This window comes from Rhinopithecus roxellana, chromosome 2 (assembly GCF_007565055.1).
Source record: "Rhinopithecus roxellana isolate Shanxi Qingling chromosome 2, ASM756505v1, whole genome shotgun sequence".
Classification (NCBI taxonomy): Eukaryota; Metazoa; Chordata; class Mammalia; order Primates; family Cercopithecidae; genus Rhinopithecus; species Rhinopithecus roxellana.
In genome coordinates, this window is record NC_044550.1 from 169,841,050 (window position 1) to 169,865,111 (window position 24,062).

A 24,062-nucleotide genomic window follows, 5' to 3' on the forward strand; every position below is an offset into this window, starting at 1 on the left:
GAGATCACACCACTGTACTCCAGCCTAGGCGACAGAGCCAGACTCCGTCTGGAACAAACAAAAATACCCGCTATTAATAATACATTATAAGAACCCAAAAGTTAAACTTCTACCTTTAAAATCATGCATTTAGAATAATTTAATACTTTAGGAAAGGAACACAGAATTTAAAAAAAGAGGTTGCTATCTCCATGCATACTCATGGAGTATGTATGTATGATACAATGGAATATCATACAGCCAGCTATAAGAGGCATGAAGTGCCGCTACATGCATGGGTGAGCCTTGAAAACATGATGCTAAGTGAAAGAAGCCAGCCACAAAGGTCACAGATTTTATGATTCTATTTATATAAAACGTGCAGAACAGGTAAATCTAGAAAAGAGAGACAGAAAGTGCTCGTGAGGGGAAGTGAACTCTAGGTTTCTTTTCAGTGTGATAGACATGTTCTAGAAGTACCCAGTGGTGATGGTTGCACAACACAGTGATTACAACAAAAACCACTGAAATATATACTTTTAAATGGTGACTATTAAATGAATTATACCCAATTAAAAATAAATTGAGTTTATCTTTAAGAAGTCTATATCATCATTTGTCAAGGATCACTCATGTTAAGTAGATGTTAGTAAAGTGTGCTAGTCCTGTTAACAAGGGATGAGTGGTTACCAGGCCAGACCTATTCATAAGGAATGAGACAGTATAGGTAATTTCTGAGTAATGTGCTTGTGTATGTTAGACAACTTAGAGTTGACTCAGAAATCTAAAGGAAAATAAATCATTAAAGTTACACTTCATTTTATTTTATTTTATTGAGACAGGGGTCTCACTCTGTTGCACAGGCTGGAATGCAGTGGCGCAATCTCAGCTCACTGCAACTTCTACCTCCTGGGCTCAAGCAATCATCCCACCTCAGCCTCCGGAGTAGCTGGAACTATAGGCATGTACCACCACGCCCGGCTAATTTTTGTATTTTTAGCAGCAATGGGGTTTCACCATGTTGCCCAGGCTGGTTTTGAACTCCTGGACTCAGGTGATCCACCTGCCTCAGCCTCTTAAAGTGCTGGGATTACAGGCATAGGCCACTGCACCCAGCCAGGCTACACTTTTTTTTTTTTTTTTTTTTTTTTGAGGCGGAGTCTCGCTCTGTCTCCCAGACTGGAGTGCAGTGGCCAGATCTCAGCTCACTGCAAGCTCCGCCTCCCGGGTTTACGCCATTCTCCTGCCTCAGCCTCCCGAGTAGCTGGGACTACAGGCGCCCGCCACCTCGCCCGGCTAGTTTTTTTTTTTTTTTTTTTTTTTTTGTATTTTTAGTAGAGATGGGGTTTCACCGTGTTAGCCAGGATGGTCTCGATCTCCTGACCTCGTGATCCGCCCATCTCGGCCTCCCAAAGTGCTGGGATTACAGGCTTGAGCCACCGCGCCCGGCCTATACTTTTATTATTATTATCTTTTTTGAGACTGAGTCTTGCTCTGTCACCCAGGCTGGAGGGCAGTTACGTGAACTCAGCTCACTGCAACCTCCACCTCCCGGGTTCAAGCGATTCTTCTGCCTCAGCCCCCTGAGTAGCTGGGATTACAGGCGTGAGCCACCATGCCCAGCTAATTTTTTTTATTTTTAGTAGGCATGGGGTTTCACCATGTTGGCTAGGCTGGTCTTGTACTCCTGACCTCAAGTGATCTGCCAGCCTTGGCCTCCCAAAGTGCTGGGATTACAGGCATAAGCCACCGCAGCTACCCAAACTACACTTTTTAAAGTGACATTTTACACTTTAAAAATCTGTTTGGTGCTCCGTGGCTCATGTCTACAATCCCAACACTTTGGGAGGCCAACGCAGGAGGACTGCTTGAGGCCAGGAGTTCCAGACCCCAAATCTGCAAAACTTTCTTTTTTTAAAATTACCTGGGTGTGGTAGTGCTGGCCTGTAGTCCTAGCTACTAGGGAGCCTGAGGCTAGAGGATCGCTTGAGCCCAGGAGTTTGAGGGTACAGTGGGCTATGACCATGCCACTGCACTCCAGCCTGGGTGACAGAGCGAGACCCTGTCTAAGAAAAAAAAAAAAAAAAAAAATCTGCCTGCTTTGTTTTTAGGAAGCAGAGCTAAATAAATGGAAACACAAAGCCTGATTCCTTCAATACCTTCAAGAACACATTAAAAATACTAAGAACATTGTGTCTTATAAATTCAATGTGAACTCCTGGTATTAAACAATTACAGAAACTGAGAAGAGTACTTCAAATCTAGAGAATTATAGACACAGTGGATGACGTATTTACCATCCATGTTATAAGTTAAAGGTCTGTATCTTCCAAATTACCACCAGAGGGGAGATTCAAGACCTATTCCTTCCCCTGTGTCAACTCACAAATCATCAGATGCCATTTAATTCCAACCCTCTCATAAAGTCTATCTGATGGCTAATCCTCTGCTTTGGCACCTATCCCCTGCTTAGCACTCCCTTCACTCCAGGCTACGTTCAGTAAAAGACAGTATGTACAACATCCACTAAAATATACTAAAAGAAATGTCTGAGTTCCCACACTTCAAAGATAAAATGAAACAAAAATCCTGGAAGTCTGATTAAGTATGAAGCAGTTTAGAATTATCTTCGAACACAATATATGAGAAGAAATCTCACTCAATAGGGATTCATCTCTAGATTATAAGCCAAAGACAAACTAGACACATTCATAGCGAAAATCTAGGAAGCACGCCAGCAAAATGAGAAATCAACTGCCTCCCTGTTTGAAATACAGATTACATGTTGAATTTATTTGACTAAAAAGTTTCCTCATAACAAATTACTACTTCTAAATGTAAAGAGTTGTAACAGAGTATAACAATTAAAAACAGAAAAACATTAAAAAGAAACAGGAGACAATGAAAGGAAATATTGTATTTTGTAAACCTACCGAAAATCAATATCCAATAAAAGGCTTTTAATGTTAGACTTCTTGTCATCTGATGCTGTCAACCTGATCAGCTCATGCAACCTAAAGCAATTAGTGAAAGCAAATGTAATAAGAAATTACAAATGTCATACATAATAAGCAAACAAACAACAAAACCATCAATGTTCTTCTGGTATTTATGATATTTCAATGAAACACTGAAGAGAATTTCGCAGGTATAATCAAGGTTTCAATTTTGCAAACATTCTTTTAAGAGCAGAACTTAACTGAAACAGAGAGGTCTAAATTATAAACAATATAGGAGTTAAATCAGAAAGAATCTTCTCCCATGTATCAGAAAGAAATCTATGAAGATTTTTCTCAAATGGAATACAGGTTGCAAACTCCTTAAAAGAGGGACCGTGCTTTACATTTTAAATACTCATGCTTCATGCTATACCTTGCATAGAGCAAATAACTACTTAATAAAATCATACAGTTTCAATCGCGGTGAGAAGATAATTCTTTAAAAAATCATATGACATACCTTGGTGTTCCAACACACAGTACTCTTCTGAATCCAAGGGCAGAGAAGATAATTCTTTAAAAAATCATATCACATACCTTGGTGTTCCAACACACAGTACTCTTCTGAATCCAAGGGCAGAAAGTAAGTCTACCAAGAACTGACAGCTCCGATCAGCAAACAGATACTGGGCATTTGTCTTCTTGTTTTCCAGTGGATAAAGGAGTTGACTGGGTCTTCTTAACTGGGTGATGGACACGTCACCCAGAACCTGATGCTCACTATGTTGCCCCCAGTCATCTGGTAACAGCAACTGCTGACATCTTTGACAAAACTTTCTCTGAGTCAAGGGCAACTCAATAATCTTCAAGTACCTTCAAGACAAAATAAAACACAAAGAAATATGTTTTAAATTTATTTTGTAAACACAACGTGTTTTGCTATTTTTAGCATCCAAAAAGTATTCTTACTTCCTAAAGAGTACTGCATAAAGAAGAAAGGAAGAAATCTGTGGAATGTTGGCTAGAATTTATGTCTGGCTGCATACCTGCAAACAGGAAAAGCATCAGCAATTTCATAAGAATTGAGACGCTCCAATTTAGTCACTGAATGAAGATCAATATCCATTTAAAATGTGAACATAATATATTACTCAAACAACTTAGTAGTAATGACAACTACTATCAAGTTTAAATTTATTGACAAATCCACGTGTTCTAACTTTTATCTGTTAAACATTCTGGCTCACTTGACAGTCATTTTAAAATGAGAAATTAAGATCATTCTTCAAGTTCTTATGACATACTTAGCAAGAAAAATCACCTCCTAAAAGAAAAGATGTTTCTCAAAGCTCCTCTGTTCTTAGCAGTACTGATGGAGTTATAAGCTCATCTCCAAAACAGCAAGACAATATTCAAAGCCTTAAAAAAGACTACACTGAATATCCCATTTGATTTCTTCCAAGTCACCCTTATATCCTATTTCAAAGTCACCATTTCTTTTTTCTTTTTTTAAACTTTATTAGAGATTATTGAAGAGAGAAAATAATCATGGTCAGTATGTTTAAAAACTGCTGGTTTTATATATGTGATGCCAGCTATGATACCAGAGTAACAAAACAAAAGAAAAATAAATAATATGATTGAGGACCGTGGAGAGTCAGAAATGTCTAAAACTAAGCAGGTGAAAATAAATAGTGCACTAAACAATCCTTATAGTTTGGAAAGAGTCATATCATTTTTTTTCTTTTTTTTTTTTTTTTTTTTTTTGAGATGGGAGATGGAGTCATCCAGGCTAGAGTGCAGTGGCACAATCTTGGCTCACTGCAGCCTCCACCTCTCAGGTTCAAGCAATTCTCCTGCCTGGGCCTCCCAAGTAGCTGGGACTACAGGCACACACCACCACATCCAGCTAATTTTTCTATTTTTAGTAGAGACAGAGTTTCACCATGTTGGCTAGGCTGGTCTCAAACTCCTGACCTCAGGTGATCCACCTGCCTCGGCCTCCCAAAGTGCTGGGATTACAGGCATGAGCCATCACGCCTGGCCTAGTCATACAGTTTGGATGGAACTAAATTCAGGAACTGCAACATAAAAACTGTGAACTTAATATGTAATCAAAGTGAGTTTTAAATTTTTTATATCTAAGCACAGTTTCACTTCAAAGCACCCAAGGCAGTGACAAATAGATATTCTGAATGGCTGCAGCAAGAAATAAACTATCATGCCAGTAATTTAAATGTTTCTATTTCTACGATAACTGTTCTTTTGACAGCTTTATCTAAAACTAGAAAGAAAAAAGAGATCGAGGGATATTAGAAGAAACTTCTAAGTAATTCAAAGTGAGAATGCCAGTAAAAGAAAGGGCCCTATGACATGAAATGCAAGGGAAAGAACCAATAAACACTCTTCGACAACAGAGACACTGAATTTACTACTATTACCTTTCATCACTAAGTACTAACAATGTTGAACAGGCCAGGAACAGTGGCTCATGCCTGAAATCCCAGCGCTTTGGGAGCCTGAGGCAGGAGGATCACTTGAGACCAGGAGCTCGAGAGCAGTCTGGGCAACATAGTTGAGACTCCATCTCTACAAAAAATTTTAAAAATTAGCCAGGTGTGGTGGTACATGCCTGTAGTCCCAGCTACTTAGGAGGCAGAGGCAGGAGGATCACTTGAGCCCAGGAGTTCAAGGCTGCAGTGAGCTATGATGACGCCACCACACTCTAGCCTGGCAACAGAGTGAGGCTCTGTCTCTAAAAGAAAAAAACGTTGACAGCTTCCACAGACAGTTATGATGGAGTAAGAGAGACCAGATTTACCATTCTGGCCTTCAAAAGAAGTTTTAAAAAGACAAAATATATGGAAACAGCAGTTTTAAGATATCGGACAACTAGCAGCCCAAAACAGTGAACCCCAAGGGAAGGGAACAGAGGTGAGTGGTATGGCTGCCCAGCTTCCTGTCTGCGGAGAGCCGGCGGCACAGGGATGGGGAACCGACACACAGCCTAAGGAATTGATGAGACAGAGCTGAGCACTCCAGGAGGCTAGGCGGCCAGAATTCACAGGAAGAGTACTGGGGGGATAACCAGGGAGGACAGGAGAGCAGAAAGCTGTACACTGAGAGAGAGAAAAAATGCTCCAAGACTAGCTGACGATTCCCCTCGAGTCTTCGGCTGAGTACTGAGCAGCACACGCATGTGCAGAAACTCCCCAAGGCGAGGGAAAGAACCACTGGCCAGAAGCAGGTGGAATCATCACTGGAAAACACACACAGGTCCAGAATGGTTTGTCTCCCAACAAGCCAAAGTGGAAATGCCTCACAATACACAAGTACTCAAGTACTCAGAAGAGCACTGCCTCAGTAGGGAGGAAAAATTAGCCCTAGAACCATGAAAGGTTGCTCAGTCCTGCCTAAAAAGCTTAAAGACAAGCCTTCAAAAGCAGGGTCAGCAAACTCTCTGCAAAGGATCAGATAATAAATATTTTGAGATTGGCAGGCCATAAAGTCTCTCAGTCACAACTATTCTGTAGTGATACCACAAAAGCAAACACAGTCAAGTGAAAAGGCATGGCCAGAGTTGGCCACAGGTAGTAGTTTGCTAAATCCTGCTCAAGAACGTCAAACTACAACAAGTAACTGTCCCAGAACAAAATAAAAAATATATAAAGGAATTAAAAATATCCAGTATACAACATGGTAAATTCCACACTACTAGTATCCAATAAAATATTACCAGATATGCAAAGAAACAGAAAAACATGACTCATGAGCAGCAAAAAAAAAAAAAAAAAAAAAAAAAAAAAAAAAAAAAAAAAATTAGCCAGGTGTGGTAGCTCACATCTGTAATCCCAGAACTTTGTGAGGCTGAAATCAGTGTCAGCTGAGGTCAGGAGTTTGAAACCAGCCTGGCCAACATGGCGAAACCCTGTCTCTACTAAAAATAAAAACATTAGCCGGGCGTGGTGGAGCACACCTGTAATTCCAGCTACTTGGGAGGCCGAGGCAGGAAAATCACTTCAACACAGGGGGCGGAGGTTGCAGTGAGCTGAGATCACACCACTGCACTCCAGCCTCAGTGACAGAGTGAGACTTTGTCTCAAAAATATAAAAAATTAAAAAATCAAAATCAAAAAGTCTAAACAAACCCAGAAATGACATAGGATGATATTGGTAGAGACATTAAAGCCACTCATTGTAACTAAATTCCATGTGTTCAAGAAGCTGCAGGAAAGCATGAGCCTGTTAAGCAAAGACATACAAAATAGAAAAACATCCGGCCAGGCGCGGTGGCTCACGCCTGTAATTGCAGCCGAGATCGCACCACTGCACTCCAGTCTGGTGACAGAGCGCGACTCTGTCTCAAAAAAAATAAAAGGAAAATATAAAAAGACCAAATCTACAAAGGTTTGTTAAAAGTATTTATTTTAAAAAAAAACACCCTGCATGGGAATAACAGTAGTTCAGGGGCTAAAGAGAAAAGCTTTGTGAACTTGAAGGCATGGTCTCAGAAAGATATAAAATGAAAAACTGAGGGGCCTAAATATGTGGAAATGAAGCCCTCAAAATAAAGGGGAGGGTGGATTTTGAAAATATAATAAATGATAATTTTCAAAATTACATCAAAAGATCCACGAAGCTCGGAGAACCACAGTACAAGAAACATGAAGGAAAACTACAAGGCACATCATAATAAAATTACTTATTTATTTTCTTTTTTTTTTTGAGACAGAGTCTCATTCTGTCACCCAGGCTGGAGTACAGTAGTGTGATCACAGCTCACTGCAACCTTGACCTCCCAGGCTCAAGTGGTCCTCCCACTCGGCCTCCTCAGCAGCTACAACTACAGGTGCTTGCCACCACACCTGGCTAATTTTTGTATTTTTTGTAGAGACAGGGTTTTGCCATGTTGTCCAGGCTGGTCTAAACTCCTGGGCTCAAGTGACCCACTTCCTTTGGCCTCCAAAAGTCTTGGAATTATAGGCATGAGCCACTGCACCTGGCCAGAATTACTTAAAATCATTGGTAGGCCAGATGCAGTGGCTCACACCTGTAATCCTAACACTTGGGGAGGCCAAGGTGAGAGGATCGCTTGAGCCCAGGAGTTTGAGACCAGCATGGGAAACGTGGCAAGACCCTGTCTCTACAAAAAATACAAAAATTAGCCAGGTGTGGTGGCAAGCACCTGTAGTTGCAGCTGCTCAGGAGGCTGAGGTGGGGGGACTGCTCGAGCCTGGGAGGTCAAGGCTGCAGTGAGCTGTGATTGTGCCAAAGCACTCCAGCCTGGGTGACAGAGCAAGATCCTTTCTCTAAACAAAGATAAAGAGAAACCAGAGGAAAAAAGATAGATTGTGGACTGGGCACGGTGGCTCAAGCCTGTAATCCCAACACTTTGGGAGGCTGAGGTGGGCGGATCACTTGAGGTCAAGAGTTCGAGACCAGCCTGGCCAACATGGCGAAACCCCTTCTCTACGAAAAATACAAAAATTAGCTGGGTATGGTGGTGGGTGCCTATGATCCCAGCTACTCAGGAGGCCAAGGCAAGAGAATTGCTTGAACTCGGGAGGCAGAGGTGGCAGTGAGCCGAGATCGCACCACTGCACTCTAGCCTGGGAGACAGAGTGAGACTCCGTCTTGGGGAAAAAAAAAAAGATAGATTATGTACAGAGGAACAGAGATAAAGATAAAAATGACATCAGGCTTCTCAATGAAAACAATACAAGCAAGATGACATTGGGTCAATACCAATTCTACACAAATTCTTTCAAAAAACTGGAGAACACTTCCCAATTCATTTCATGAGGCCACCATTATCCCAATACTAAAACCAGGGGAAAAAATACAAGAAAACTACAGACAAACATGTCTCATGAACACAAACTCAAAAATTGTTAACAAAATGTTAGCAAATCAAAACCAGCAATATATAAAAAGGTTATTACATCATGACCAAATACAGTTTATCCTAGCAAAGCAAGGTTGTTTAAAAGTTTGAATTCAATCAATGTAATTCATATTAACAGGTTTTTTTGAAAAAAAGATAATTTCATTAGGTGCCCCCCCAAAAAAGCACCTGACAAAATCAAACACCCACTGATGATAAAGATTCTCAGGCTGGGTATGGTGGTTCATGCCTATAATCTCAGCACTCTGGGAAGCCTGAGGCAGGAGGACTGCTTGAGCCCAGGAGTTTGAGACCTGCCTGGGCAACATAGTAAGATCCTCATCTCTTCAAAAAGTAAAGGAATTAGCTGGGTGTGGTAGTACGTACCGATAGTCCCAGCTACTGGGGAGGCTAAGGTGGAAGGATCACTTGAACCCAAGAGGTAGAGGCTACAGTGAGCCATGATTGTCCCACTGCACTTCAATCTGGGTGACAGAGTGAGACAGATAGAAAGAAAAGAAAGAAAGAAAAAAAGATAGGAAGGGAGGGAGGGAAAGAAGGAAGGAGGGAGGGAGGGAGGAAAGGAAGGAGGGAGGGAGGGAGGGAAGGAAGGAGGGAGGGAGGGAGGGAAGGAAGCAGGGAGGGAGGGAGGGAAGGAAGGAGGGAGGGAGGGAGGGAAGGAAGGAGGGAGGGAGGGAGGGAGGGAGGGAAGAAAGTAGGGAGGGAGGGAAGGAAGGAGGGAGGGAGGGAGGGAGGGAGAGAGGGAAGGAGGGAGGGAGATTCTCAAAAAACTAGGAATAGAGGGGAACTTCTACAATCTGATAAAGGGCATCTAAGAAAACCTATTACTAATACCATATAGCTGAAAGACTGAATGCATTTCCCCAAGACTGGGACAAAGCAAAGATGTCTGCTCTCGGCCTTCTACTCGATATTGACTAAGGGTTTCTAGCCAGTTTGATAAGACAAGATAAAAAAAAAGACATAAATTGGAAAGGAAACATTAAAACTTATGTATTCACAGACAATATGATCATACATGTATAAAATCCTAAGGAAATCTTCAAAAAGCCTGCTAGAACTAGTAAGTAAGCTTATCAAAATTTCAAAATAAAAGATCAATATATAAAATCAACTGTCTTGTTAGAGACTAGCAATAGACAATTAGAAACTGAAATTTTAAAACAATTTATAACCGCATTAAAATACACGAAATACTTCGTGATAAATCTAACAAAAGATGTGTAACCGTACTACACTGAAAATTACAAAACATCACCAAGAAAAATTAAAGATGACTTAGTAACTGAAGAGATACACCACAGTCACAGACTAGAAAACTCAATATTATTAAGATGTCAATGCTCCCCAAATGTATGTATAAAATCAACACACTCTGAATCAAAATCACAGCAGGATGTTTTGTAGAAACGGAAAACCTCATTCAAAAAATGAATATGAAAATAAAAAGGACCTAGAATAGCCTAAACAACTTTGAAAACAATGGACAAAATGAGAAGACTTACACTACCCTATTTCAAGAAGACATTATAAAGTCACAGTAATCAAGACAGTATGGTATTTATGTAAAGATATACACCTATAGGTCGAGGGAAAAAAATAGTCCAGAAAAAAACCCACATATAAAATCAACTGATTTTTGAGAAAGGTGCTGCAGTAAGCTGAATGATGCCCCCTCACTCCCCACATCCTACCAAAGACAATATGGAACCTGTGAATACATGTATAGGACCAAAGAGAATTTACAGATGTCATGAAGTCACGAATCTTAACATGTGGAGATTATCCTGGGTCATCTGGGTAGACTCAACATAATTACAAGGGTCCTTATAAGCAAAAGGCAGTGGAATGAGGGAGAAGATGACGTGGTGACAGAAGCAGAGACTGGAGTGATGTGCTATGAAAACGGAGCAAGGGGCCACAGCCAAAAGATGTAGGTGGCCCCGGATGCTCGAAAAAGCAAGAAATGAATTCTCCTCTCAGAGTCTTCAAAAGGAACGAGCCCCGCCAACAGCTATACTTTAACCTGCTTTAGTTGATTTTGGACATTGGGCCTCCAGAACTGGAAAAATAAATCTATGTTGTTGTAAACCACTAAGCTTGTGATAAGTTGTCCCCGCAGCAACAGGAAAACTAATGAAGGTGCCAAATCAATTCAGCGAGCAAAGGATAATACTATCAACAAATGATGCTGGAAAAGTTTTTTGTTTTTTGTTTTTTTCTTCACTCTAATCCCACAGCAGATAAGGTGCTGGAAAAGTCTGAAAGCCGTATGCAAAGCAATGAACCTTGCCTCTGACCTCACTTCATACAAAAAAAAAAGAACCCCGAATAGATCATAGACCTAACTCTAAGACCTAAAACTAGAAAACTTTAAAGAAAACATATTAGAAAATAATAATGACTGGGTTTGGCAAAGTTTTCTTAAATAAGACTCAAGCACAAAGTGTAAGAATTAATAAACTGAACTTCGTCATGACTTAAAATTTTTTTCTTCAAAAGATACTCTTAAGTGACAAAAACTAAATAAATTGGACTTAATAAAAAACTTTAAACTTTTGCACAGCAAAGGACACCATTAAGAAACTGAAAAGACAGCACAGTGGCTCACGCCTATAATCCTAGCACTTTGGGAGGCTGAGGCAGGCAGAGCACTCGAGGTCAGGAGTTCAAGATCAGCCCAGCCAACATGGTGAAACACCATCTCTATTAAAAAAAAAAATTAGCCAGGTGTGGTGCACACGCCTGTAATCCCAGTCACTCAGGAGGCTGAGGCACGAGAATCACTTGAACTCGGGAGGCAGAGGTTGCAGTGAGCCGAGATGGCACCGCTGCCAAAAAAAGAATGAAAAGACGACCCAAGAATGGTAGAAAATATTTGCAAATTATATGTCAGGTAAAGGAACTGTATCCACAATATATAAGGAATAACTCAACAATAAAAAGACAATTAGCCCAATTCAAAAATAGCAAAGGAACTGAATAGACATTTCTCCAAAGATAATACAAAAATAGTCAGTAAGCACATAAAAAGATGCTCTATGCCATAAACACAAATTAAAATCACAATTCAATATCACTTCACAATGGCTACAATTAAAAGGACAGATAATAACAAGTGTTCTAGGAGACAGGAAAAAATCTGATTCCTCCTACACTGCTAATAGGAATGTAAAACGGTGCAGCCACTTTGGAGAAGTTTGGCAGTTTTGGAAAAATTAAACGTATATCCACCATATGATCCAGCCACTCTATTCCTAGTATTTACCCAAGAGAAATAAAAGCATGAGTCCATACAAAGACACATACATAAATGTTCATAGCAGCTTTTTTCTAAGAGTCAGTAGCTGGAGGAAACTTACATGACTACAAACAGGTGAATGGAAATATCCATACAGTGGAACATTATTCATGAATAAAGGAATGAACTGTTGACAAACACATCCACATGGATGAATATCAAAAATATTTATGCTAAATAAATGAATGCACCTGCCCTTAAAAAACAGTACATACGTTACATACTGGCCAGGCACAGTGGCTCACGCCTGTAATCCCAGCACTTTGGGAGGCCGAGACGGGCAGATCACAAGGTCAGGAGATAGAGACCATCCTGGCCAACATGGTGAAACCCCGTCCCCACTAAAATACAAAAAAAAAAAAAAAAAATTAGCCAGGCGTGGCATGCACCTGTAATCCCACCTACTCGGGAGGCTGAAGCAGGAGAATCGTTTGAACCCTGGAGGCAGAGACTGCAGTGAGCTGAGATCGTACCTCTGCACTCCAGCCTGGCAACACAGTGAGATTCCGTCTCAAAAAAAAAAAAAAAAAAAAAAAAAAAACGGACATACTGTACCTACTGTATGATTACCTTTATATAAACTTTTAGAAAATGCAGACTAATCTATAGTGACAGAAAGCAGATCAGTGGATGTCTGGGGACCCTAGGGGTGCAGGGATATAGAATGGGGGGGAGGCAGAAACTTCTGGAGGTAATAGTATGTTCATTATTGTGACTGTGGTGATGATTTCATGGGCAGATGTATATGTCAAAATTCATCAAATGGTACATTTTAAATATGTGCAATTTATTATATGTAAAGTATCGTACCTTAGTAAAGGTAAAAATGTTGGGGGAAAAGTGAATTTTCCACTAACAATCCCCCTATCACTAGGGTGACCACACATCCCTGGTTGCCCAGGACAGTCGCAGTTGACATCTTCCATCCTGGAGTTCCACCTGGTTATTGCCTCCTTCCCCTCCAGTCTCAAAAAGTATCTAGGTCTGGATTTAAATTCTACAGTCACCCTACATACAACCCCCATAATATTGTGAAAATTAAATCAAATTCCAAAAGTGCTATATCACAAAGAGTAATAATCTCAAAGAACTACAAAACACCAGATTTTAAAAATACATGTTTTCATAGTGATTTTTTTTTAAAAAAATGATCCTGATTAGTCAACTTTGGAAGTTGCTGCAGTACCAAATCATTTTTCTAACAACTAGTTAAAAAGGACAGGAGGGGAAGGATGAAACATTTATCTTTCCTTTCCCACATGAACTGTAACAAAGTATGCTAACAGTTGATGAAACCAAGTTCTTTTTTATAGAAGAATTACAGCTAATGAATGCATAAACAATGACAAGATTCCAAAACCCTTTACAACCTCTGGGCAACGATCATCAGTTACCACTAAAATCATTAGGCAAAGGGCTGATGGGGAGCTTTGTAATGGATGCTTTATCGCTGGCTAATACCTGAACACGTGATTAACCTTAATATCACAAAAAGTGAAAAACCAAACATTATCTGCCTTTTGATGTGATGCAAAGAATTAGCCTTAAGAGGCAACTATAGTTGCTACTGGAGAAGGAGAAATGCAGAGGTGGAAACAGGAGTGTTGATTGCTCTTTGCAAAATGCACTCTCATAGAACGATTTGATTCTCCTACCACATATAGATTTTTTTAAACAGAGATACAATTCATGTACCATATAATTCACCCTTTCAAAGTGGACAATTCAGGCCAGGTGCAGTGGTTCATGCCTGTAATCCCAGCACTTTGGGAGACTAAGATGGGTGGATCACTTGAGGCCAGGAGTTCAAGACCAGCCTGATGAACATGGCAAAACCCCATCTCTACTAAAAATACAAAAATTAGCCAGGCATGGTGGTGTGCAGCTGTAATTCCAGCTACTTGGGAGGTTGAGACATGAGAACCTCTTGAATCCGGGAGGCGAAGGTTACAGTGAGCCAAGATCACGACGCCACTGTACTCCAGCCTGGGTGACACAGTGAGGCTCTGTCTCAAAAAAAATAAAAATAAATAAAGTATACAATTCAGTGGTTTTTAAACAGAAGTCTTTTATAAATTATAAAAAGGTTAAATCAAAAATGGTATGTGGCTATTGTATGATTCTGTTTATATGAAACGTTTAGAATAGGCAAATCCATTGAGACAGAAAGTAGAATAGTGGTTTCTAGAGGCTGGGGTGGTGAGTGGGGAAATGGGAGTAACTGCTGACAGGCATGAGGTTTCCTTTAGAGGTGATGAAAATGTTCTGGAAATAGATTGTGATAGTTGTACATCTTTGTACAGTGAGCCATGATCATGCCACTGCATTCCAGCCTGGGTGAGAGAGCAAGATCCTATCTCAAAAACAAACAAACAAATAAATAAAAAGAGAGCCTGTCAGCCTGCATCACAAAGCAAAATCCAACCACCCTATTTCATCATTTCTAAGGTATATATTTTTTCATATTTTAGCATCTGCAATATGGAGATAAGATTTATAATTGCTGTCAGCCAGACAGAGGCCAAGATGTAGTTCAGAACTCGTGAAAACTTGGTCCTCGCTCTTGAAGCTGTCATGTGTTCAGGCAAGTGTTGTGCATGGCTGGAACTACAGGTGGAGAGTTAATTGCCATCACCCTGTGATTCATTACTGAAACACATCATGTACATTCAGTCAGCCACCAGAACAGAGCAACAGGACATACATTTGATATTAGAGAAGTAAATATCCCTTGGCCAGGTACTGTGGCTCACACCTATAATCCCAGCTACCCGGGAGGCTGAGGCAGGAGGATCACTTGAGTCCAGGAGTTCCAGATCATCTTGGGCAATATATTGAGACCCCAACTCTAAAAATATTTTAAAACATTAGCCAGAGCTGGGCGCAGTGGCTCACACCTATAATCCCAGCACTTTTGGAGGCTGAGGTGGGTAGATTACTTGAGGCCAAGTCAGCCTGGCCAACATGGTGAAACCCTGTCTCTACTAAAAATACAAAAATTAGCTGGGCGTGGTGGTGGGCACCTGTAATCCCAGCTGCTCGGGAGGCTGAGGCAAGAGAGTCGCTTGAACCCCAGAAGCAGAGGTTGCAGTGAGCCAAGATCACACCACTGCACTCCAGCCTGGGCGACAGATGAAGACTCCATCTCAAACAAACAAACAAACAAATTAGCCAGGAAGATCCCTTGATCCCAAAAGTTTGAAGCTACAATGAGCTATGAATGCACCACTGCACTCCTGCCTGGGCAACAGATGAAACTGTCTCCAAAAAAAGAAAGAAAAGAAAGCAAAGAAGAGAAAGATAGAAAAGGAAAGGAAGAAAGAGCGGCAGCAAGAGTGAAAGAGAGTGAGCAAGAGAGAGAGGGAGAGAGAAAGAAAGAAAGAGAGAGAGAGAAAAGAACGAAAAAATATTCCTGGTTGAAAGAAAAACAACAACAATTAAGGCCTTTAGAGGACCTAAGAAAGGAAAATGCCACAAGTAGAGGAAGTTGTATCGGGTTTTGTTACTCAAATATGGTCAAAAGGACTACCTATCACCCACTGAGTAACACCAGCTGAAGGCCCAAGTTGCAAAATCACTAGGAAGGGAGGACAGAAAGTTCAAAGCAATGAGGGGCTGATGTGGAGATGATTCACTCACCATGAGGAGCTGAGTTTAATGATTTTTAAAAGAAGGAACAGAAGAACGCTGAAAATGAACCTCCACTTACATGATACATCTTTGTGCTTTGTCAATTACCTCTTTCCTTTACATATTTCCAAACTGCCCTTCAGAAAGCTTCACTGCTAGTTTATTAACCTTTTCTTGATAAAAGATAAACTGAGATCTTGTGCATATTTCTCTCTACTCAAAATCACAACATAATCAGCAACTATCATGCCTTAAATTTAACATTCAGACACACGGCCTTCTAAAAGTTTGGTAGACAGAACATGAGAATGTGAAGCACTCAAGATTACTCAGCTCTCCCCCCTTATTCGTATTTACAACACATTCCCCAGGGGGAGGGAAATTCATTCTGCTGCATGGCTCAGCATGATTCACAAATTGCAGGCTAGCATTTTGAAATGTCATTTTTATTGATCTCCATTTGATGTTCCATTTGCCTTTCCTGGAGTACACAAATTATGTTTATGGCATTTCTCTAATAGCAGACTTTGAAAATCTCAGTTTAAATGAGATCTGAAAAAAAATAACCAAATGAAATATCAACGAAACAAAACTATTTGGATGCACATAAATTAATGCTGATTTTAGCATTTAAATATCTTCCCTGAGACTTCATAGGTCACAACAAGGGTGCAAACATACTACATAATAAACATAATAACACATTTCAGAGCATAACAGGCAGCTAAAAACTATAAAAAAAAGCAAATCTCAGGCATGAAATGTAAATATGTCAACTGAACACATATGAAACATAAAGCATGGTTCAAAGAGTGAGATTAGGAAAATGAAAATCAAATCCTATTCTGTAAACCTAGAAATCTGTGCAGCGCTACCAGTCCCGTAATAAAAATCAGCTAACAGGTCAATTTATCTTGCTAGCTACCATAAGTCCTTACAAAGATTTTTAAAATAAATTAGTCAATGAAAAGCTATTGTAACCACACAAAAACATGAAAAATTTGCTTTATAGAATATGCACAATTTTTTAAAGAATCAGTATAGGCCGGGCGCGGTGGCTCAAGCCTGTAATCCCAGCACTTTGGGAGGCCGAGACGGGCGGATCACAAGGTCAGGAGATTGAGACCATCCTGGCTAACACGGTAAAACCCCGTCTCTACTAAAAAAAAATACAAAAAACTAGCCGGGCGAGGTGGCGGGCGCCTGTAGTCCCAGCTACTCGGGAGGCTGAGGCAGGAGAATGGCGTAAACCCAGGAGGCGGAGCTTGCAGTGAGCTGAGATCCGGCCACTGCACTCCAGCCCGGGCGACAGAGCGAGACTCCCTCTCAAAAAAAAAAAAAAAAAGAATCAGTATAAAGTTCAAATGCAGTTTAATATTTTCAAATATAATAGTTGTTTAATAAGCTAACTTATAAATGAGTTACACAAAATTAAATTATCCACATTAGAAAATAATTATACTCTCAAGCAATAGTACATCCTTAGGTCTATTCACACGTAAGAATGAACTGCTAGTCTCAAGCTGAAGACAAAGAGAATAGATTATTTATTATGCCTTTGATTTTAAAAAGCCAAAATTATAAATAGGACTCTTTATCTTAAGATACTGAATATTTTCAGAAGAATGACTGATTTCAAACTGTTTGCTCCATAGAAAGCATATAATAAAGCATAGGAACATTGATTACAAACTGATACAGTGAAATCAATGATACTAAATTTCTACCCATCTTCCAAAACCTGCTCAGATGCCCTCTCCTTACCCTGTATTGATCACCTAAGCCACAAGTTACCCCTAAGACTTCTGACTTCCAAAGCACTTAGCCTTTTCTACGAATACTGTGGATACTTAACGCACCTTACTTTACACTAAATAATCTTTATCTATATATCTCCACCCATTACTAGCATTTTAAATGTTTTTTGAGCCTTCAATAAATACCTGCTGAATGAATGAATGAGGGAATGACTGACTAGGTGGACAGATGGTTGGATAGAGACTTCTGGCAACAAAATCCAAGGTAATGGGTCACAGATGGGTAAGATATTGAAAAGCATTTTATTGAGACATGCTGGCAAGAATTAGCACTAGATAAAAGATGAAATTATGGACCCCCCCAAAAGAAACCTTTTGGAAATTCTTTAATAATTCATATTTTACCCAGTTTTTATGTTCTAATTAATATGAAATATGAATTTCAATTTTTTTATCAAAAAAACATACTCTGGTACAACAAAGATAAGAACAGTGGTTTAGGCCTGGCATGGTGGCTTATGCCTATAATCCCAGCACTTTAGGAGGCCAAGATGGGCAGATCACCTGAGGTCAGGAGTTTGACACCAGCCTGGCCAACATGGTGCAAACTCGTCTCTACTAAAAATATAAAAATTAGCTGGGCATGGTGGCAGGTGCCTGTAATCCCAGCTACTCAGAGGCTTGAGACAGGAGAATCACTTGAACCCAGGAGGTAGAGGTGGCAGTGAGCCAAGATCACGCCACTGCACTCTAGCCTGGGTGACAAGAGTGAAACTCTATCTCAGGAAAAAAAAAAAAAAGAACAATGTGGTTTAGCTCCAAACTAAAATTTTACTATGCATAGAAATAAGATCACCTAGATTTTCTTACAGAGTTTAATTAAATCACCAATATCCTTCTAACAGAAACATGCTTATCAGATAAAAGTGTTAAGGACAGAATACAAAACTATGTATACATTATGGCTACAAACAAACCTGGCATAGGAAAAAAAAGCCAGAAGGAAATAATACAAAATGACCAAGGTGAGGACTTCAAAGGAAGAAACCACGGGCCCTGTGTTTCTACTTTCTCCATCTTCAATACTCTATTTTCTCTCAATAATCACTATGATAGATCTCTACATAAGTCCTTACCTTTTCTCTCCTTAAATATCCTCAAATTAAATCAATATGCATCATATATTACTATCTGCTTTTACATTTAAAAATAACCTTTTAGAATCAGGCATAAGATGAATCACAGCTTAGTACTTCTCATAGAGTGAACATGATAAAGTATAACTCCTACAAGTCTCAATTTTCTCATCTAAGTAAACCACCTCTGCAGGACTAAATAATATCTCATGTAAAACACCTAGCAGCACAGTGCCTACCTCACAGTAGTGCTCCATTTTCTTTTCTTTTTTTTTTTTTTTTTTTGAGACAGGGTCTCACTCTGTCACCTAGGCTGGAGTATAGTAGCATGATCTTGGCTCACTGCGACCTCTGCCTCCCAGGTTCAAGCGATTCTCCTGCGTCAGCCTCCCAAGTAGCCGGGATTACAGGTGCCCGCCACTATGCCTGGCTATGTTTTGTGATTCCACTGGAGATGGGAGTTCACCATGTTGGCCAGGCTGGTCTTGAACTCCTGACCTCAAGTGATCCGCCCACCTCGGCCTCCCAAAGTGCTGGGATTACAGGTGTGAGCCACGGTGCCTGGCCTCGATTTTCCTTAATTCCCTTTTCAAGATGTTTTGGGTGATGACTGAATTCCCATACAGTAAATACATAGACATCTCTGATTAACCAGTGTAGTTAAGGGGCAATCAAATTATCTTGAGAAATGCCTCCTGTATCAAAGGACTTTAAAATCTACTACTAAACAGCTCAGGAAAAATACTATAAATAGACCCCAGTACTCCTCTGTGCTTAGTCTAAATGAGGCCTCACAATCTTTCTGAACACAGCAGCCCAGGTAAAATGAAGGAGCTGCCATAAAAGTGAAAACCTATTTGTCATCAGTAACCTAGAGAAGAGGCTTTTTAAGGAGCATCTCCCAGCACATACTGTATAATGTCAGTGACACAGGTGAGAGACAAATTCTTTTCACAAGTTTGTCGAAAAATTAAATCTATGACTCTAATCCACCCAATAAAACATTTCAACAATGTAGATTTTTTAAAATAGATGTTTAGAGATTTTTCAAGTTTGGTTTAGTATTTCAAAAAAGAAACATCACAGCAAATCTTCATGACAATGGATCTGATAATGGATTCTGATCTGTACACCAAAAGCACAAGCAACAACAAAAAAATTGATAAACTGAACTTCATTGAAATTAAAAACTCTTGTGCTTCAAAGGAGATCAAGAAGGTGAAAAAACAACCTACAGAATGGGAGAAAATATTTGCAAATCATATATTTGGTAAGGGTGTAATATCCAGAACATATAAAGAACTCCTGTGACTCAACAACAAAAAGATAACCCAATTAAAAATGGAAAAAGGACTTGAATAGACATGTCTCCAAGATCATACATAAATAGCCAATAAGCACATGAAATGATGATTCACATCATTAGTAATCTGGTAGAAAACAAAAATCAAAGCTGCAATGACATACCGCTTCACATACACTAGGATGGCTATGATCAGAAAAACAAGCAATAAAAAATGTTGGCAAGGATGCAGAGAAATTGGAACACGTATACCCTCCTGGTGGGAATGTAAAATGGTGCAGCCACTATGGAAAGCAGTTTGGCGGTTCCTCAAAACACTAAACACAGAATTACTGACAATTCCACTCCTAGGTATATACCCAAAAGAATTGAAGACAGGGTCCCAAACTGTATCCCAATGTTCATTGAAGCATAATTCACAACAGCAAAAAAGTAGACACAGCCCAAGTGTCCATCAACAGATGAACAGATTTTTTAAATGTGGTATAGACAATGGATATAATTCAGTTACAAAAAGGAATACAGTTCTGATACATGCTACAACATGCATGAAATTTGAAGATATTATGCTACATAAAATAAGCCAGACCCAAAAGGACAAATATTGTATAATCTCATTTATATGAGGTACACAGAACTGTCAAATTCATAGCAACAAAAATAGTTGGGCACAGTGGCTCATGCCTGTAACCCTTGCAGTTTGGGAGGCTGAGGTGGGCGGATCCCTTGAACCCAGGAGTTCTAGACCAGGAGTTCTGGGCAACATAGGAAGACCTTGTCTCTATGAAAAATAATAATAAATTAGCTGGGTGTGGTGGCGTGTGCCTTAAGTCCCAGCTACTCAGGAGGCTGAGGTGGAGGATTGCTTGAGCCCAGGAGGTTGAGGCTATAGTGAGTCGTGATAGCACCACTGCACTTCAGCCTGGGCAACACAGAGTGAGACCCTGTCTCGAAAAAAACAACCACAAAAATAAATCAGAGGTTACCAAGGTTTGGGAGGAGGTGGAATGAGGAGTTACAGCATAATGGTGGCAGTTTCTGCTTGGAGTGATGAAAAAGTTTTGCAAATAGGGACGATGGTTACACAACACCATGAATGTACTTAATGTCACTGAATTGCATGCTTGAAAATGATTAAAATGGCAAATTTTATATTATATATATAACTACAATAAAAATAAATAAAAGAAATTAAACTTAAAGGCACAGAAAAAGGCAACAACAAAGAAACATGACAGCTAAACTAATAAAGAAAAATGACACCCCATCAGTACCTTTCCACACACTGCCTTCGGGACAGGGGAGGCTGACATCTTCGGTTATGAGCTTCTCGGGCAGCAAGTCTAGCTCCTGACAACTGAAAGAGAGTACAAAACCCATTGAATAAACTGGAAATCTCTATCATCCTAGAAGAACTGGCAACACATTCTGACATCAAGAAGCCAGAAATTCAACCAATTCAACAGGCATTCATTTTAGGGGAAAACAAAACAGTGAAAACTGGGTAAATTCTAGAGCAGCTTGAAGCAGTATCCAGCATATTAAAGCACTAAGAGATTAACATATGTTCACTGTAGCATCATCCACAATAGCAAAAAGGTGGACATAAGCCAAGTATTCACCTTAATGGGTTTGCAGAAGAGTGGTATATGATACTGTTTTACCATAAACCTAACAAAACTGAAAATTCTCTCACCAAAGCTTTCAGAAACTTCAACTGGAGCCGAGTTCAAGAGAATACCAAGTTCATAACTATATCTCTAAATGTCTTCATTGGTCATCTAATAGCTGTATAAGGGATGTTCAGTGCAAATGTTCAAAAAAAGTGTTTTTTAACACTTTCTGGAATGATCATGATTTCTCTTTAGTGAGAAATCCATATTTGCCAACAGTGCTATCGACTGAATGCTTGTGCCCCCTAAAATTCGTATGTTGAAGCCTTAACCCCAATGTGATGGTATTTAAATGAGGGGCCTCTGGGAGGTAATTAGGTCAAGAGGGTAGAGCCCTCTTGAATGAGATTAGTGTCTTTCTAAGACAGACAGTACTTGCTTCCTCTCTTTGGGAAATGAGGATATAATGAAAGGATGGTCCTCTGCAAATCAGGAAGAGGACAGGACCTACACCAGATACTAGATCTGCCAGCATCTTGATCCTGCACTTCCCAGTCTCCAGAACTGTGAGAAACAGATGTCTGTCGTTTAAGCCACACAGCCTATGGTACTTCTGTTATAGAAGCCCCAGCTAAGACACAGAAGATCAGTCACCCAATATTACTGCCTCAGAGTCTTATGGGGAATTAAGACTTTGAGACAGTAGTTTAAGGTATCAGTATTCAGAGTAAGCATGAACTCCGGTTTTCTGAACCAACAAACATAGTATCTCCATCTCTCTTAAGAGATTTATCTTATATGTTCAGACCGCATATTTTTATTGGTTTACACATTCTCAACAAAATTGTCACATATACCAAAAATAAAAAATAAATATCCAAAAAGTTGATATACCTTTTCATCTTCCCACTGAAAAAAATTACAGTCTTTTCTATCTCTACAGGCTGAACAGGCATAAAACCTCCGAGTTTCTTCTTTCCCTTGGATCACCTTTACAAACAGAAGAGTGGGTCCTAGTTCCAGAATAGAAAAAAAAACAAAAAGTGTCAACGGTCATTTACGTCAAGTTCTTAGTTTTCACCGCCCTTAAATAAAATTTGTTTGAGCTTTATGCACAATTTATCATAATTAAATCCATCTCTTTGGTTGGTTGTTTTTTGTTTTGTTTTCGTGAGACAGGGTCTCCCTCTGTCGCCCAGGCTGGAGTGCAGTGGCAACATCATGGTTCACTGCGATCTCTGCTTCCTAGCCTCAAGGGATTCTCCCGCCTCAGCCTCCCGAGTAGCTGGGACTACAGCTGCGTGTCTCCAGCTGGTTTTATTTTTTGTGGAGATAGGGTATCACCATTTTTGCCTGGGCTAGTCTCAAACTCCTGGGCTCAAGCGATCTGCCTGCCTCGGCCTCCCAAAGTGCTGGGACTACAGGTGCACGCCACCACGCCGGCTTCTCTGTTTAATGAATGTTCCTTTCTCTCTGTTACAACATTCCGGCAGTGACTACTCTTAAATAATTTTTGAAAACAGGTCTCTCCAGAAAGAAAATGCTACTGTCAGTATAGCTGCTGTCTACGTTGTGAATGTTAAAAACCTGAGACTAAAACAGGGAAGGGACTCAGAGAATTGAGGACTTTGACATCTCTTGCGCGTTTACCCTTGCAGCGAAAACCTGAGCTTTGAGTTAGACACGCCCACTTTATGTAAGTTAGACAAAAACAGTCTAGTTTGCAGGCAAGGATTACACTCTGTCTTTCTCCCTAATTTTTTATTTTTGAAGGGACAGCAAATCAACAAATGAAATCCCCAAGTACTTGTCAACGAGAACTATTCAATACCATGCATCCTTCTCTTTGCCTACCTTTCTGCCCCTTCCCCCCAAAAAGAGATGAAATAGTCCTGGAGCCAAAACCACAAGAGTGGAGACTTGCTCTGAATGTTTCTCAAATAAGTTGAAAAACACCACGTTCCGAGGAAGGACTATTTTCTAGACTGCACACTGGTGAGGGAAAAGAGGCTGATAAAAATATAGGAGCCCCAAAAGCCACTTCCAAGCCAACTCACACCCTCAGCGCCCGGCAGTTAGGCTGAGCCCAGACTCTGACCCACCGTGAGGGCACAGCGGGGAGGGGACGGCGGGATCCGAGGGAAGAACCACCTCCATTCCCGAGCTCCCCCGGCACCCTGCGTTGCCCTCTGCCTCCACGGCTTCAAACCCATCCCTGGGGGCCGCCATCTTCCCGCCGCCGTCCCGAAAGCCTCAGTACGAACCAAGAATGCTGAGAAAGAGCGCCCCCGCGACCCAAAGCGACCGACAGCGCCCCCAGGCGCTTAGGAGGAGCTGGGGCGGGGCTGCCACAGCGGAGGCCACGCCCAGAAACGCAGTTCCCGCTCACCTGGGGGCTGCACCTAAGCGGCCCCTAGCGGTGGGGCTCGCAGGTCACTCGTGGGACTTGTGCCATGAGCTCAGCGCCTGAAAGCACCCTCTTTTCTTAAGAATATAGCC

The 24,062-nt window shown here is 40.5% G+C and overlaps 1 protein-coding gene across 1 annotated transcript in view; it reads right to left on the reverse strand.

Moving 5' to 3' along the window:
- The window catches only part of ZCCHC4 (zinc finger CCHC-type containing 4), a 56,986-nt gene extending 33,160 nt beyond the window's left edge, over positions 1-23,826 (reverse strand). Inside the window, exons 1-5 of the mRNA XM_010362980.2 lie at positions 23,666-23,826; positions 22,458-22,576; positions 21,225-21,307; positions 3,516-3,791; positions 2,913-2,993 (exon numbers count right to left, since the gene is read on the reverse strand). Of these exons, the coding sequence (XP_010361282.2) occupies positions 2,913-2,993; positions 3,516-3,791; positions 21,225-21,307; positions 22,458-22,576; positions 23,666-23,792 (686 nt within the window). The 5' untranslated portion in view covers positions 23,793-23,826. The remainder of the gene's footprint in view (positions 1-2,912; positions 2,994-3,515; positions 3,792-21,224; positions 21,308-22,457; positions 22,577-23,665) is intronic.
- Between the last annotated feature and the right edge of the window lie 236 nt (positions 23,827-24,062).